This window comes from Anas platyrhynchos, chromosome 20 (genome assembly GCF_047663525.1).
Source record: "Anas platyrhynchos isolate ZD024472 breed Pekin duck chromosome 20, IASCAAS_PekinDuck_T2T, whole genome shotgun sequence".
Classification (NCBI taxonomy): Eukaryota; Metazoa; Chordata; class Aves; order Anseriformes; family Anatidae; genus Anas; species Anas platyrhynchos.
The window spans coordinates 9,631,172-9,646,660 of record NC_092606.1 but is presented as its reverse complement, the minus strand read 5'-3'; the positions used below and the strand labels follow the sequence as shown (position 1 = coordinate 9,646,660).

General features: G+C 48.2%; 1 protein-coding gene across 7 annotated transcripts in view; it reads right to left on the bottom strand.

The window, feature by feature from the left end:
* The window catches only part of AUTS2 (activator of transcription and developmental regulator AUTS2), a 757,775-nt gene that overhangs the window by 519,863 nt on the left and 222,423 nt on the right, over nucleotides 1–15,489 (bottom strand). Inside the window, exon 1 of one of the 7 annotated variants that reach the window (XM_027445980.3) lies at nucleotides 216–578. The exons of the other annotated variants lie outside the window; for them this stretch is intronic. Coding sequence (XP_027301781.1) covers nucleotides 216–263 — 48 coding nt within the window. The 5' untranslated portion in view covers nucleotides 264–578. Of the gene's footprint in view, nucleotides 1–215; nucleotides 579–15,489 lie in introns of those variants that run through there. 7 annotated transcript variants of the gene reach the window in all.

The window sequence follows — 15,489 nt, the reverse complement described above, 5'->3', positions numbered from 1 at the left end:
CCACTCGTACCACGCTGAAGCGGTGGCTGTCACATCTCGAGCCGTACCCTGTGCTGCCTTTCAGCACGGCGTTATCCATCGAGCCCCCGGAAAACAAATTCACCGGTGAAACTTCTCAGCAGCTCTCCCCGTGCTGGGGCCGGAGCTGCCTGTCAAGGGAAGGGGGCTGAGGGCAGCCCCTCGGGGAGGCTGCAGGAGGAAAGGTGCCCACTTACCTTCTCTGCATACTTGAACTTGACATAGAACCAACTGGACTTGATCATCGTCTCACCTCCTGCCCTCGTTTATAAAAAAGCAAAGCAAAAAAAAAAAAGTAACCCAAGCCTATCCTGCTGCTGGAAAAGCAACTCGCCGGCACCACTTCCAATTCTCCAAGGGGCGGACGGTGTTTCAGGGGAGCGCAGGGTGGGAGGAAGAGGAGAAGGGCAGGAGGAAGGCGACGCTCCCCTCGCACGCTGCCGCCTGTCCCCCTCTGCCCTGGGCGCTGCGCTCTCGCTCGCTGCACCAGCGCTCGCCCAACGCCTGCGCTGCGCTCGCCGCCGGCTTGGCTGCCTGACAGCAGGATTCCTCAAATGGACTTCAGCTGCCTTCATCACAAATGGCACATGTCAGTAAAGCCAGGAGGCTGGCTCTGGCGCTGGCAGCCTCCCAGGACCGTGACCTCCCCCAGTGGGATGAATAATGAATTCCAGCACTTCCCTCCAGACACGGATTAACACCTGGCTAAACATTATTCTGACAACGAGCCTGCCCCATCGGAAAGCCCTGCGCTGCCGCCTTAACCCCTCGCTTTCCCACCGAGCGGGGTGGCGATGCTCCGGAGGCTGTCCCACGCCGCCCTCCCCCACCTCGGGCAAGATTACAGAACTAAATATAGTTTAGAAACAATAAAGCCTCTTAAGCATAAAGCAAACATCTCCTTCCCGGTTCCGCAGCCGCGGTAATGCCGCCGTGTAACCAGAGCAGGGAATCAGAGGCGGACTCCTCGGCTCCCCCCTTTCTCAGCCCCCCTCCACATGCCCACACTTGCTGAGCCTTGATGCTGTCAGGTTCCTGTTTTAAAACAATACCTGTAAAGACTCTTTTCTTAAAGAAAGAGATACCAACATGAAATTAATGCATAAAAAATGCTGGGAAGGCCCCTATCAGATTTTTTTTTTTGCCTGATCAGAAACACGCTGCCCGATTCCCTGTCTCCAGTGTAACGAGACACATCGATTTGGTTGCAGCTCGCTGCAAATCTCCCCGCTCCAAGCATGCCACAGAGCAGTGAATATCAAGTTGCAAAGTACAGGACAAATATAATCAGTCTGCTGTACTTCTGCTGTATACAGAAAGAGCTGTGCTGCAGCACAGCTATCTGGCCCAGCATCTTACGTCCAAATACTTTGAGGTTCATAAGCAAACAACGTTAAGAAATCTCAAGTCCAGAGACGTGCCCACAGCGTCTCATCTAATAACAGACGGATCCAAATTTGTCACACACGCAGCTGAACCTCTTTACGTTTCCAAAAGATGCTGCAGAGGGTGGAAACAAGGTTCAGAATTTCACAATGTGCAGTAGGAGAAAGTTGCCTCATTCTGTTTCTAACCAGCTGTCCGGCCATTAAGCAGGAGCCTTGCAGCACTCACTCTTACAAATAAGTGAATCGTTCACTCTTTGTCTTCAGATCGGTTCTGATCTTGCATGTTTTTCTTGCCTTCCTCACATCACCCCTTTCTGGGATCAGACCCCCCCACACACACTATTACATTTCTCCTTGCAGGGAAGCTGTGCCTGTCTCCACAGATCCTTTTCATCACTCCCTGTACCTTTTCCAGGTCTATGGTATCTTGCCATCAACTGAGATGGAGGAAGTACTCGTACCACTGACTTACCGCCTCCTGCTATCTGCACACGGGGATATGAATGAGACAGACCCTGAAACCTACTTTATCTACCCACCTAGAAGTGTTACCAGTACTGACAGTGCTCCACACGGAAGCTGTGCATGAGGGGCTGGCTGCTAATTCACTTGCCACCAGAGGGTTTGGGAGCTTTTCTCACACCTTACACAGACAGATCCCAGCCCAGCCAGGCAGCGGGGCGAGCAGGTTCCCCCCCAGCCCACCTCAGCCAAGCAAACCCCTGCCACCCACAGCCACGGCTGCCAAGGGAAAGTATTCGCAGTGTCCCCTTAATTCTGTGGAAGCAGCAAGCTATAGAAAAAGGGTGGTAAAAATGGCCTTGTTTAGGTCTCTGGAAACACCAGAAATCACCTCTTGCAAGTCAGTGGCTGGGCAGGTTCCTGCAGGGAACACACGTCAAAAGCAAACCACAACACTGATTTTCATTGGTACCTCACATTTCTGCACCTAGAAAGCCTTTTTTTTGAAGCAGCAAACGAACACCCAGATCCAGGGCCCACAGATCAGACAGGACAGATCCAGCTGTCCGTCTGGACGAGGCCAGGCCAGTGCACGAGGCTCCATTTCATCCCAGCTGTGGCTCTGCAAGGGGCTCTGCTGCCTCTCCAGCCCTTACAGCAGCCCGGGCTGCCCGCTGCCTCTGCGGTGCCCAAACGGGAAGCACAGGGGTGCTGTCAGAAGAGCAGGGCTCATCCTCAAACTGCCCGTGTCCACGCAGCCCTCTGCGCTCTCTTGTACCCAATTATGGGGAGTTTGCTTGCTGCGCTGACCCGCGAGGCCCCAAGGGGAGCTTGGGGCAACATCACAGGGCGCAGCCGGCAGAGCAGCGAGCTCTGACACGGCGTACCAAGCACAAACAGCTGGGGCTCAAAGCAATTACCGGGCCCTGGATGTTTTCCACTGGTTCATTAGCATCTGGCAGGACCTAAAGTTCCAGGGTCACAAAACACAGAGCTATTATTTTATCTCAGGAAAATGCACAATGACATCCCTCGAGAGCTGTCCTTTTGTAATCAAAGGACAAGTGCAGCGCGGGGAGCGGAGACGCGGGATTGCCAAGCGCCACGGCCCCCAGCTGGGCAGGTCAGGGCACAGGACCGCTCCTTTTTGTCTCCTTGTTGAATCGGCCAGCATGAGCAGCCACAAACAGCGCCGGCAGGACATGGCTGTTTCTTCTAACACCCAACAGCCATTGAGGTTTGCATGTGTGCACAAAGTACGCGACAGCGCGGTTTTCAAGACAGCATTTGACTTTGCAGGTGGGCAAAACACAGCCCCGTTTATTTCAAAACCCAGTGTCAGCATTTTGGCTGAAATGTATTTGAATTTCATATTTTATAGAGTTATTGTCTATACGGTGCATCGCACGACAGCTTCGCTTCTGTTTGGCAATTCATCTTCCCTTGTTTGGGAACTGTTGCCAGATAAACAATACCTTGGTTAGGAATTCATCTCCAAACACGCTGCAGCGTTAACCTCCAAATCGCTGTTTTCCCTTTCAAACAGCCATCAATAACGTGAAATTATTTACTATTCAGACTCTAAGTGTGTACAGCCAAAATCTCGACTTCATTTGCTATTCCTCCCCCAAAAGGAGCCATATTTTGAAGGAATATTCACACTTGTCCCAAAATAAACATCTTTTGATCTATTGAGCAGGTTTTGTCACACTCTAACGTAGCATTTCAAATGTGAGCCAGTGTATAAAGGAACTGCAATAACCTCCTTTTTAACGGACCATTGCTTCTAAGCCTTTTAATACATCCTAATGTATAATGTAGGTATCGATCCCTGTTCATTTCAGTTATCCCCGTGACAAAGCTCATCACAGGCAAACGCAGGCACAAACCAGACCGTGAGCAGCGCAGACTTGATTTTTAAGCCACCCCAAAGCATGCTGCACTCCTCAAGTCAGGCTGACGTGAGTGGTGCTAAGTGGGAGGGAGGCCAGGAGCAAAGCAGCCACCACGTCACCTCGTACGTGCCACAAAACAACCCCCCAGATCCACCCGCTTGCAAGGGCACTCTGCAGAGCCGAGCTGCGCTGATCCGACAGCAAGCTGAGGAGCACCGACCCTCGTCCCAGGGAAAATGAACCTCGGTGTGTACACAGACGTGTGCTGGGAGGCTGAAGGGAGAGGAGGCAGTTGCGGCAGGGACTACATCCAAGATGAATTACATCCATTCCTATCTCCTTGGCACTATGAGAGCAGAAAATCATCTCGCTGCTTATTACCATAACAGCTTTCACACCTCCCAACCAGAGTGAAGTGTGGGGTATCGAGGGGGGAGGACAAACAACAGGCACAAAGTTCAGATAAATAGGAAGATCCCATCTCCAGAAAATGTTTACAGCAATTTTTATAATCAGCCTGTGAAAAGAAAAAGACAGCGTGTAACAATTTTCTGGATTCTGAGATGTTTTTCACAGTTCACAATGGCTCCTAACATACCAGCCAAAGCGGTGATCCCTGGAAGATTATCTGAAGCCGAGAGCAAAGCCTGTGGGATCTGCAGGCTGACAGGGAGAGAAAGTTTTACCCAAGTTCAGAGAACTGCAGAGTAACGTGGATTACTTTATGTAATATGGATTACTTTAAATGAAGCACAAGTGCTGGAGCTTTGCTTGCCTGCCTTCCAGCATGCCCTGAACTTCCCCTGCTTCGACCTTGCAAATAACAGTTTCATGCAAACTTCCCGTGCTCCATCCCACTGCTTCTGTGCTAGAAGTAACCCAGAATTATTCCAGCTTCGTCTCCAAAGTCCTTTATGTACGTTGGAGGCTGCCCAGGGCACAGGAAGCACAGAAAACACCCCCAGAGGCCAGACCCTAAGTCAATGGATGCACTGCAGAACCAACACGTGGAACTAACGAGGCGTCCACAGCCCCTTGGGGCCCCCGTTATCAGACATTTCTGATTCATGTGAAGGCCAACAGGGAACTATCATCTTTCAGGCTAATAGAGAGCACTGTGGGATTTGCTGTCTTGTTATTAACATAGTCACAATCCCGTCTTGTACCTTGTGACCCTGGCTCTCCCTTCAACACCATCTGCTCTTGCATCTTGAGTGCTGCCCAACACCTCATCGTAAACACGCGGCTGGCAATTCGTCCTTCTGTGCAGGTTTTAAGAAGCTCTCTGGGACACTGGTTCAAACCTGGTGCAGGCTGGCAGTGTCAGCGAGCTGTATCCAGTATCCACTTGGAGCAGGCACAGGACAAGCAGCATCCCAGGCTCACTGTACACAAATTCCCGGTGCTGTTTCAGACAGACATGGGACTCCAGGAGACCAAGGCCACCCCTGCGGCCCTCCAGGCAGAGCCCTGCTGCACAGGAACATTCATTGCTACAGCCAGGAGGTGTAAATAATGTTTTCTCTGTCTGCTGCAAGAGCTACAGCATGAGAAGAGCTGCTTTTCCCTGGGACTAGGATTAAGCCTAATAACTAAGGCTGCCTGATTCCAAGAGAAATTAGAGTAAGGTGAGAAAAGCAGTTTGAACTACTACAGCTTCTCCAGTGAAATGCCAATTTGTAACAAGTTATAGGGAGTGATAACCTTGCTTGGGATCGGCTCTATAGGTGAAATTAGGGCTAGGAGGCACAGCCACATAAGCCTGAAAGGCTCAAAGACAGCTCGGAAAAGTCCACAGGCAAGGAACAGACATATGTGAGAGGTTTACAATATGCAGGAGACAGACTGAGACAGAGGAAGGACAGCCCATAAGCCTGGTGCACAAGAGCTGGGCTCGTGATGGCTCACAATATGTTGCTTCTGCCACGCTGAGTTCTATCAAGTTACAATAAGGAAAGCCACTGACGTTATACGATATATATGTTCCTGTGCCAGGAAGTCACGTGTGAGCATCCTCAGCAAAGGGAGGCAAAGGTTGCATAAAATGTCTTTTTAATCCCTCAGAAAAAGAAGGCACAGTGCTATAATCTGCAATTTAAAAAATAACTGTAATTGGCATCTAGAACAAAACAGCTTAGGAAATTAACAGATCAGATGATGCTTTTGTAATCCTACACAATGCCTTTGCGTTCTGTTCCCTGGCTTTCTGGTGCTACAGCTGTATTTGACCAGGTTTTTATTACCTGGAGAAAAGTCTGTTCTGAGCACACACCAAAGCTCAGAAGAGTGTTAGAAATGACACAGCTCTCAGGCACACAAAGCAGTGCTTTTCGTGACACTCTACTATTTCATCCAACTGGAACACACCTCCACAACACCTTACCTCCAGCTGTCTGTGTGTCGCTGCCTTTACACGTGGAACAGAACCGAAGGAGCAATGTATTCGGGGGCAGCAATGCCTGGAAAAGCAGCACCTGCCCATGCAATGGCAATCACCCTGCAGATATGCATTTCTCAGACTGCCAGCAGATCTGCTCTGCTCACAGTGCCCCTCTCTGGGCAGCTCCCCGGGCTGTGGGTGTTACCTGCAGGTCCCCAGGCCCCACGCTGCTTTGACGGGCTCTGTGGATGCTCTGTGCTCACCGAGCAGAAAGCACCCCAGCTGAGCCGGGCTGCGCTCTGCAGCCCCTACGTACGCGTGTGTGTGCATGTAGGCACGGCTTAAAAACCAACCAGTCGATTTGAACTTGCATTCCCCTTTGATTTTCAAAGTAATTCTAATTCTTGTGAAGTTTCCCTTAAAAAATGAGATTTTGTTCCTTAATATTCATCGACTTCGAGCTTGCTTCCCACACACAACACATTATTTACTCTACAGTGGCTCGGTGCATCAATTATGGTAATAGTTTGTGAATAACATTTGCATTATGGGAAAATGAGCCTGGTTATTTAGCACTAGCCAAACCATCCCTCTGGAAAATTGTCACAAACATACGTATCATATGCCTCTACTTAAACAGATCTGCAATTACACTAGTTTATTAAAAAGAGCCAGCTTTTTTTTTTTTTTAATCATCTTCCCGAGAGCAGGCTAACATCTATATAACCCTCTCCCTTACTCAGATAGTGAAAGGTAAAGGCTAATGACTACGGTTATCACATTCTCAAGGCAGGGCTTACTTTATACTGAGATGTTAGGTGTGCAATGCATCTTCTTCATTAGTTTATTTTAATGCAGGAAGTGTGGCTCAGTAATTGTGGCATTTGATTAACACTCCATTTCAGTCCCTTTGGCTAAATTCCAAGCTCAGTTCAACTACTGTAAATTCTGATTAACATCTGTATTGCATCAGCAGCCAGAGTTTATGTTCAGTTTACATTCAGAGCAGCGCTGGGCACTGTACATGGAGAGCAGAGCAGTCCTTGCCTTATGCAGAGCCACTGCAAAGTTGCTAAAATCACTCTGGATCTCAGCGAGTTTAAAGTAACAAACACAGCGTTACGCTTCCTCAGTGTTTATGAATACCTCCCTAAAAGCTTCTTACTTTTTTTTTAAACAATTGAGATGAGCTAAGAAATATGACAATGGGGGTGTTCAAAACACAAATAACTTTGTGCATTAAGAAGCTGCAGCACCAGTGCCTCTGGGAGAGGCTTGTGGATTTCTTACACTCACACTGGGCAATTATTATGAATAAGCAGCTACATCAGTGCATGGCAGTGGGCAGATTGCTTTTACAGCGTCCACTGTAAGTTCCACTATATTTGCAGAAGTTAATGCCTAACTCTTTCTTAGAGCTCTAGGCATTTCCCACAGAGCACCCAGCAGCTGTCTTTATAGGTATGAAACACACAGAGCTGTCCCTCTGTATGAAAAGGGAGAGCAAAACAGATCCAGCAGTGCCAGCAAGAGTACTTAGTTCCTTGTCTTCATAGGAAGCTCTGAATGGTATCAGATCTCCTTGCATAATTCCACATCAAAACTGTAGTTATGCAGGCAGAGTACACCATGAAAAGCCCTAAAACAAGCTGAAAATAGGATGCGAGCAGTGCAAGCAGTGCAGCACAGCACCCAGCATCACGCTCTGAGAGCTACCCCGAACGGCAGCCAGCAGCGCCGTGTGCCAGCAGCTCCTCGCCAGGCTGCTGGGCAGAGCGTGGTTACGGTCAGTAATGAGATAAGGTAGTTATTATTTAATGGCTCTTTCACAGCCCATGACTTGGTGATCTCAGGCCAATTACAAAGTTTCCAGCCAAGAAAGCACCCTAATGAGCTGTCTCAAAAAGCAGTCAGATTACGTAGGCTACTGACACTCAACTGCATCCTTGTTCTTCAGCCAGATGTGGAAGGAGAGAATGTTGGACGAGCTTTAGTTCTGCCTCTGTAACACCTTCTACCTGGCTTCCCAACACACTGAAGGGACCAGGTACAGGTGCATGCAGCACTGAACCCTCTTTCACACCTAGCACAGCAAACCAGGTGATTTTCCATCTCTAGTTACAAAAAGGAAACCGATCTTACCCTGTAACAGCTCACAGTGTTTGCGTTTGGAAGTTGCCCTACTGCTGATGCTCCCAGCTACAATGTGAGTCTCCACGGTAAAAGCTTCAGCAGCCTGCAGTGACAGCGAGCACTGCACCGGGCACCTCCTGCAGCCGCTGCTCACCCAGCTCCACCCAGAGCAGCAGCACCGCGTACCCGGGCTGAGCTGCGCGGGGACACCCAGCCGCCCCACGCCTCCTTGGAGGGTCGGTGTCTTTGGTCATGCTGTAAGGTTTAAACCAAGCTGGGGAGAAAATGCAGGCAAGTAACGCTCACTAGTTCTCAGCAGGTAATGTTGGTGTGGAAAGGAGCAGCTCTGCCTGCATCACTGCATAACGGGAACTGCTGAGAGCGCTCGAGGCCGGCTGCAGAGCCCGGCTGCACAGAGCTCACCGTGCCCTGACAGGCTGCAGCACGTGAAGAAAAAAAGAAAGAAATATATCCAATAATGAAACCCCCTAAAAGCTTGCCCTGTCCAGTCCAGATAATGTTCTGCCCACCACAGCAATGCCAAATCAAACCAAACCTCTTCCCTCTGTTTTGGGCAACTAACCAACAGCGCATGACGTTCTCCACAAGACTCAAGAGTGACGCTTTTTGTCCTGTCTCGGTAGACAAGGTGTGCTTGTTTTAACAGCCGAGAGAACAGGCTGGCAGCTCTTGACAAGTCTGAATCAAAGCATCTGCAAAGGAAACGGCAAAGGTCAGGCTGATGCTGAGTGCTGGCACTGCAGTGATGTGCCACGAGCTCCCATCCCTGCTGGAAAAACGCTCAGCTCTGCCTTTGACACACTCTCCCTTCCTACAGGTTTATCTTCCTTATCCTGAGAGAGGAAAGATAAAAATAGGCATGTAAAAGGGATGAGGGAAGGGAAGGGGGAAGCTCTGCAGAACAGTCCCCTCCTTCGTTTTAATTATTGATGCAGACAGCCTAAGCAATCTGTAAGCCATATACATAATGTATTTACTTGAAAATCCCGGCAAATCCACATGGTATTACAGAACAAACTACAAGCTGATCTGGGAGCACTGTCTTAAGAACTGGGTAAGCTGTCTCCATGTACTCAAAAATCTGTTTGACAAACGGAAAGATTAGATTAATGTTAATAATCCTAACGCGCTCAGCAGCACTCTTTCTACCCTAGCAATGCAGTTTGGGTGTCCAGGGTCTATTCTGCATCCACACCTGATACTGTTTTCAGCTCAGAACTGCTTGTTTAGAATGAGAAGAGGAAAGACTGGCTCACATTCCCCAGGACCCTGGGTTTGATTATACACACCATCAGTAATGTTTAGGGATCAGCCAGAAAGCAGCAGATGTTTTACATAGCAGAAGACCACGTTAAAAAATAAAATAAAAAAAAAACACTTCTTGAAACAGCTGCTTTTAGGTTTGGGGCTATGGAGGGTGGATGCAGAAAGAAAGAAATAGAGGCAAAGAACCAGGCTTCAGCCTGACTCCAGTGAAAGATGCTGCACCCTGCTCAGTGCTATCTGCCATCGGCTGGAGCCACCTGGACAAGAAATCTGCTCATTAAAAATAACGTTCCTGATGGAGCTTAGCAGACAGCAGAAGCAGAAGCACAGAGCACAGTTTGATGCAAGGTAAAAATGCAGTATCTGCAGCTCACTCCTTGTGTTTCAATTTCAGAGGTTCACCTTGCTCGCTGAGAAAGCAGGGATGGAGCAGGCTTCCACAGCACCGAGCTGCTCAGGCTACACCAACAAGGAGGGGAGAGGCTGGGGCCCAACGCTGCCACCCCACAGCACCCCAGGGTGGCACAGCATCACCCCACAGCACGCTGGGGACCAGGCACCGGGCCCCTGCACCACCCAGATGTCTGCGAGCCCTCTGCTGCAGGGCAGGGCCTGTTTGCAATTTTCTTCTCAACCGCCAGTACGAAAACACAAACCTTCAGACAAACGGATCCTTCGCTTCCTCCTGGCTGCTTTTAGTGGTTTCTTTAATCTTTTAAGCTTCTGGGTCTAATCCAGCAGCTGCCATCAAAAGTACTTATACAACTGCAGGGGAGGGAGGAGGGAAAAAATGGGATATACCAAATCATGAAACACATTTTCTGAGACCCTTTGTTCTTACACGTACACACATGCAAATACATTTGGAAGGTATCTGTGCACGGAGCAAAAACATCTACACACAAACTACCTGTAATGTCCTGGACTGCCTCGTCTATAAACACATAGTTGGGAGCATACAACCAAATCAACGGCACATCTGAGATGCTACACTGCAGCACCTACAGGTGCAATAAAACGCTGCACCTCGCCTGCAACTAACTCGTGCATAAACCCTACACAAGCAGACGTTTCCCAAGGTGACAGTTCCTGTTCTTTTTCTGAAGCCTGAAAATATTTAGTGTTCCTTTTCAAGGAAAGCTCCCGGAGTCAAATACTCAAGAATGCTAACTTCCATTTCAGTGACAGCAGAAAGCGTGCTTCAGCCCCCACAGAAAAGTTTAGAACACAGAGAGCATTAAAGGTTCAAAACCCATAAACAAAGGGATTCCAAAGTTTTTAAGATTTCATTACTTTTTAAAAAAGATCAAAAACTCTTATAACGTCAATCACCAGGACCTCGCAGGTTCTGTCTTTGTGTAAAAGCCCACGTTTAATGGGGCTGGCAGGTCAGAGCAGCACCGGGTGGACAAATCCTCCCCCCACCCTCCCCTGTGCGTCTGCTCTCCTCACACCCCACAACACACCGCACGCTACTGCCCTGGGCATGTTGTGAAGGGAATTTGCCTGTACATCCTTCTCTTTGAGCACAATCTCATCTCCAGCATACTGATATCTACATTAAGCTTCTAAAAATAGCATGTCCTTCTTACATAAACATGATCTAAAGGAATTAGGTGACAGCTGACTACAAGAATCCCTTTAAAGGCAAAATTTGCCATGCACCAAACGCAACCAATATTCATAAGCAGAGAAGCCTTTTCATATTAATTGAAGACAACAGAGAAAGCTTCTACATTAAGTCACAAAGCAGCTTGCCTGTTAAGGAAAGGCATTTTCTTCTACAGACTGACTCAATTACTCCCATTCCCACTTATAAATAAGATAATGGAATTTCTTCTACGGATTTCTGTTCCTGGGAAAGATCTGCTAAAAGCTCCCTGCCAGGTGCAGGTCCAGCAGTAGCTCTGCAATTCCCGCTGCAATGGAGGATTTTGCCACTGGAAACTGGAGGTACCACGTAGCATTCAAAGAACAGCTTAAAAGAAAACACATCTACAGTTTTCTTCAAGGAAAAACTTCTAGAGTTTCTCGAGTTGCCTAGCCTTTTTAATTACATGACAGCTGTCCAAATGCGAACCAGAGCAGCATTAACTTCCTGCGTCTGCAGGCATTTTGAGTAATTCTTAAGTGTCTCATAGCTTATCCCTCCTAGCAACAGGATGAAGTTCCCTAGAACCAGATCAGTAATGCACACGAAAGTTAATGTGCAAATTAGTCTGTGGAAAAAAAAAAATATGTTTTTGCATAACCTGGCTAATCCCTCAATCTCAGGGCGCTGAATAATGTACGAGTTGTTAGATCAGCATCCACCTCGGTGCCGATGTGGAACGCGCTCCTGAGAAGCAGGGCACAGCCCAACACCAAGGGGCCAGGAGGTCCCCGTTGTAGGATGGAAGGAGAATCCAGTAACGACTTCAGGAGATACACACTTCAGTAAGTCAATGCCAAGCGTTGCTGACATTGGCCTGATGGGGACTTTGGGCTGTTTGCTGGCAAGTCTGCAGGGTAGGGACAGACAGGCACAAACTCAGCAGTCAGGAGGGTGCTGCCCCTCGCCCCGCACTGCTATGAGACACGGTTTGAGCTCTCAACAGCGTCTCACAGTGCTCTGCTTCACCGGGTGGTCCCCTCCAGATGTCACCGGTGCTGCAGGGCCCCACGTGTGCCGACACCAAGCGGGGACACAGCCGCACGCACGGCTGTCACCAGGGGAAGGTCACGAGCACGCTCTCCCCAGCAGCTGTCGCAGCGGCCTCAAGCTCTGTATCAGAAACCAGAGCCCTGCCAGGCTGCCTGCAGGTTTTATACCCCAGCCCTCCTGCCCCGTGTTGCCAGGTCGTGCGGGCAGCAGGAGGGATCCCAATGGGCTAGCGGGTGCACACCCACCTCCCCAGCTCCCGTCAGCATCGAGCTGTTCATCAACATCCTCACTGCGTCAGCACAGAGGACTTGGGCCACTCCTGGACAAAGGGATGCCCAGGCCACTTTCCTTGGAAAAACTGGCTTGCAGGCCCTGCAGAGAAAAACTTCCTCAGCTCTCCAACACGCGAGAGCCAGGTAAAAGAGGACCTCTGTGCTGACACACACTGTGCCAAGAAACTGAGCTACACTTCTGTTGTAGCAGGGGGAATACCAACTCTCAGCTGAAGGTTTTATTCTCACACTCTACTTTCTGATGGATATAACACAAGCTGAGGAGTTCCCAGCTCCTGCCCAGGACAGTCAGTCCAGCAGCAAGCCTTGCTGCCTATTCCTTCTCCGTACCACACAACAGACTTAGACCCAGAAAAATGGCATTAAGGAAAAGGACTGATGTGTTTCAACAACACTAGTGGCATTAGAGTCTTCTTCGGCCACCAGCCTTGAAATGCAAGCAGGCAATTAGCTCCTTACAAATGACTTTTGTTTTCCTCCCTGAATGTTTTAATTCATTAGCTCCAACACTTGCAAAGCACATGGAGAGATGACCCAAAGTAACGGGGGTAACATCCCTGCTCATAAAAGCAGCATTCAGCAGTGTTACCACACTCCCGGGTCACATTTTCCAAGGCGAAGATAAAGAAGAGAAATGGCAGCACGTGTAAGCTTGTGCTGCATGACACACATCTCAGTGTAAATTCATAAAGTAATTGGCTTTCAAGAGTCAGGCTCTTTGTTAAGTGCAACATGTTTGGGGCATAGCTGTGTACTTGCTCCGCAGCATGTACCATATTAAACCACATTAAACCATTAACAGTAAGAGAAATTTCACCAGTTCTCTGTGGTGAAGTCCACTATGAAAATTACTGAATTACAGACCTCTTAAATTTAAGAAAGAAGGAAAGATAAAAAAAAAAAAAAAATCTTTTCCTTTTTTGGGTGGCAGAAGAGTAAAAAAGGAGCCCTTTTATACTTTATCCAACAGGACTGCAAAATTACATTTGAATAAAAAATAATACAGCAAAGATAAATTAAACAAAACTTCCTATGTTTTACATTTCTATATAATTATGCACTGCTGGCTTTTAGCCAGACAGTAAAGATAAACTAAGTAAATGCTCCTCTACCTTTTTGAACTGAAGGACCAAACTTTGGAGATTAAATAAGTGACAATTCCTATTGTATTCCACTTTTCACTCTCAGCTGGGAAGAAAAGGGTGCTACAGGAGCTTCTTGAAACAGAACCAACAGCAACCTTGGTGTTATAATTAGGTGCATTTTAATTAGGCACTGGCAGCACACATGAGCACACAGATACAGCTCTGCAGGAATGAGGCTGAATGCATGGGGGGGGAGTTCCTTTATTTTTTCTCTTTTTTGTTAAAAAAAATAATAATAATAATAAATTGTTCTGTAGAAGCCCTTGTTGCCTTAGAGACCCCAGGCTGAGCTAAGCTCCTCTGGCAGAAGAGAGCTGGATTCAGGCAGCCAGTTTGACACAGGCAGGCCTAGGACTACTCCAGCCACTGCTGCTTGCCCCGTGCTCAGAAATGCTCCGGCAGCAGCTCTGCAGCAAAGCGAGGCATCGTTTCTGGCAGCAGGAAGGTGAATCATGATTTTGGTTTCTGTTTCAGCAAGAAGGCACCTTCAGGACCCAGTGTGGCTCAGAGCCTGACTCCTGGCGCTTGCACTCCCTGTGGTTACACACGGGGAGCAGATGAAGGCACAAGATTGGTGTCTCCAGTAAAAGCAGCTGGGTCTCCTGAAGAATACACTCGGCCTGGAGGAGGGAGATGCACCAATTCCCTTAGCTCAGCAGGCCCTGCAGGAGGAATAGGAGGGTGATCCTCAGACCCCTGCTTGCACGAGGGAGGCAGGTGAACATCACCTCCCCACAGGCAGCTCGAGCCCTGGTTCCCAACGGACCGGAGCGGGGCACGGGGATTTATTCCCTGCAGCTCTGCAGATGCTGTGCCATTCAAATTTTCCTGTGAGCACTTTTCCTTGGGGAAAGCTGTAACATATTCCCTGGGAGATTTGGAAGGCTGCCTTGAAATCACTGTGGAGCTGGGCTCAGACAATCAGGGAATAGGAGCATAGTCATGAGGCTGCAATGACACCTGCTGATGAGGAGTGCTACGATAAGGAGTGTGTGAAAACTGTCACGACCCCAAGCTCACAAAGCAGTTATATTTCAGTGTTTCACAGAAACACTAGACTATAGGTGGAAAAAGTATATAAGGTGATGAAGAAAACTTTGTGGGGTGGAAACCAGCCAAATACATTGCTCCTGGCACCTATGAATACACGTACCTGGGAGCTCAGTGATGTGTCTGAAAACCCACGCGGCTGCATGCAATGTATAAGGGCTTGCAAAAATCTATTCCACCAAAAGGGCAGCGTATGCCTTTTGACAGTAATGGAAAGGAAATTGAGGCGATATTTAACAAAAATACTCTAGGGAGGATGTGCACTTACACCACCCCTATATTACACTGCATCTGAGCAACCACACTCACGTACCTCAAATGTTTTAGAGGAGTTGCTTGCGTCTGCCATGTTCATACATACTCCAGAGAAAATGCATGCTTTGCAGAGCTTTAAATCTGAACTCAGAGCTGCTTCTCAAAAAGTATCTTCTTATAGAACAGAGGGAGACCTTTGCTACATTTAGATAGTTTCATTCTTCATTGTTTTTACTCTGCCCAACTGTGTGGAAATATAAGTTAAATTTTACAGATTTGGTGATACTAGGAAAATAAAAGCACACACACACTCTCTTTCCTGTGTGATATCAGAGAATACAAGGGGGAGACACTTTTTCCTCTTCCTTGCACATTTTCTGGCCTTCTCCTTTAACTATGCATACCAGGAATCAAGGAAATGCACACCAGAAATTAAAGAATTAAGGAATCAATGAGAGGCAGCATTCACCACTTTGACACAGACAGACCGTTCCTTGTATCATCTGCAAATAAAACCAGCAGTGTTGAGTAACAGCTCC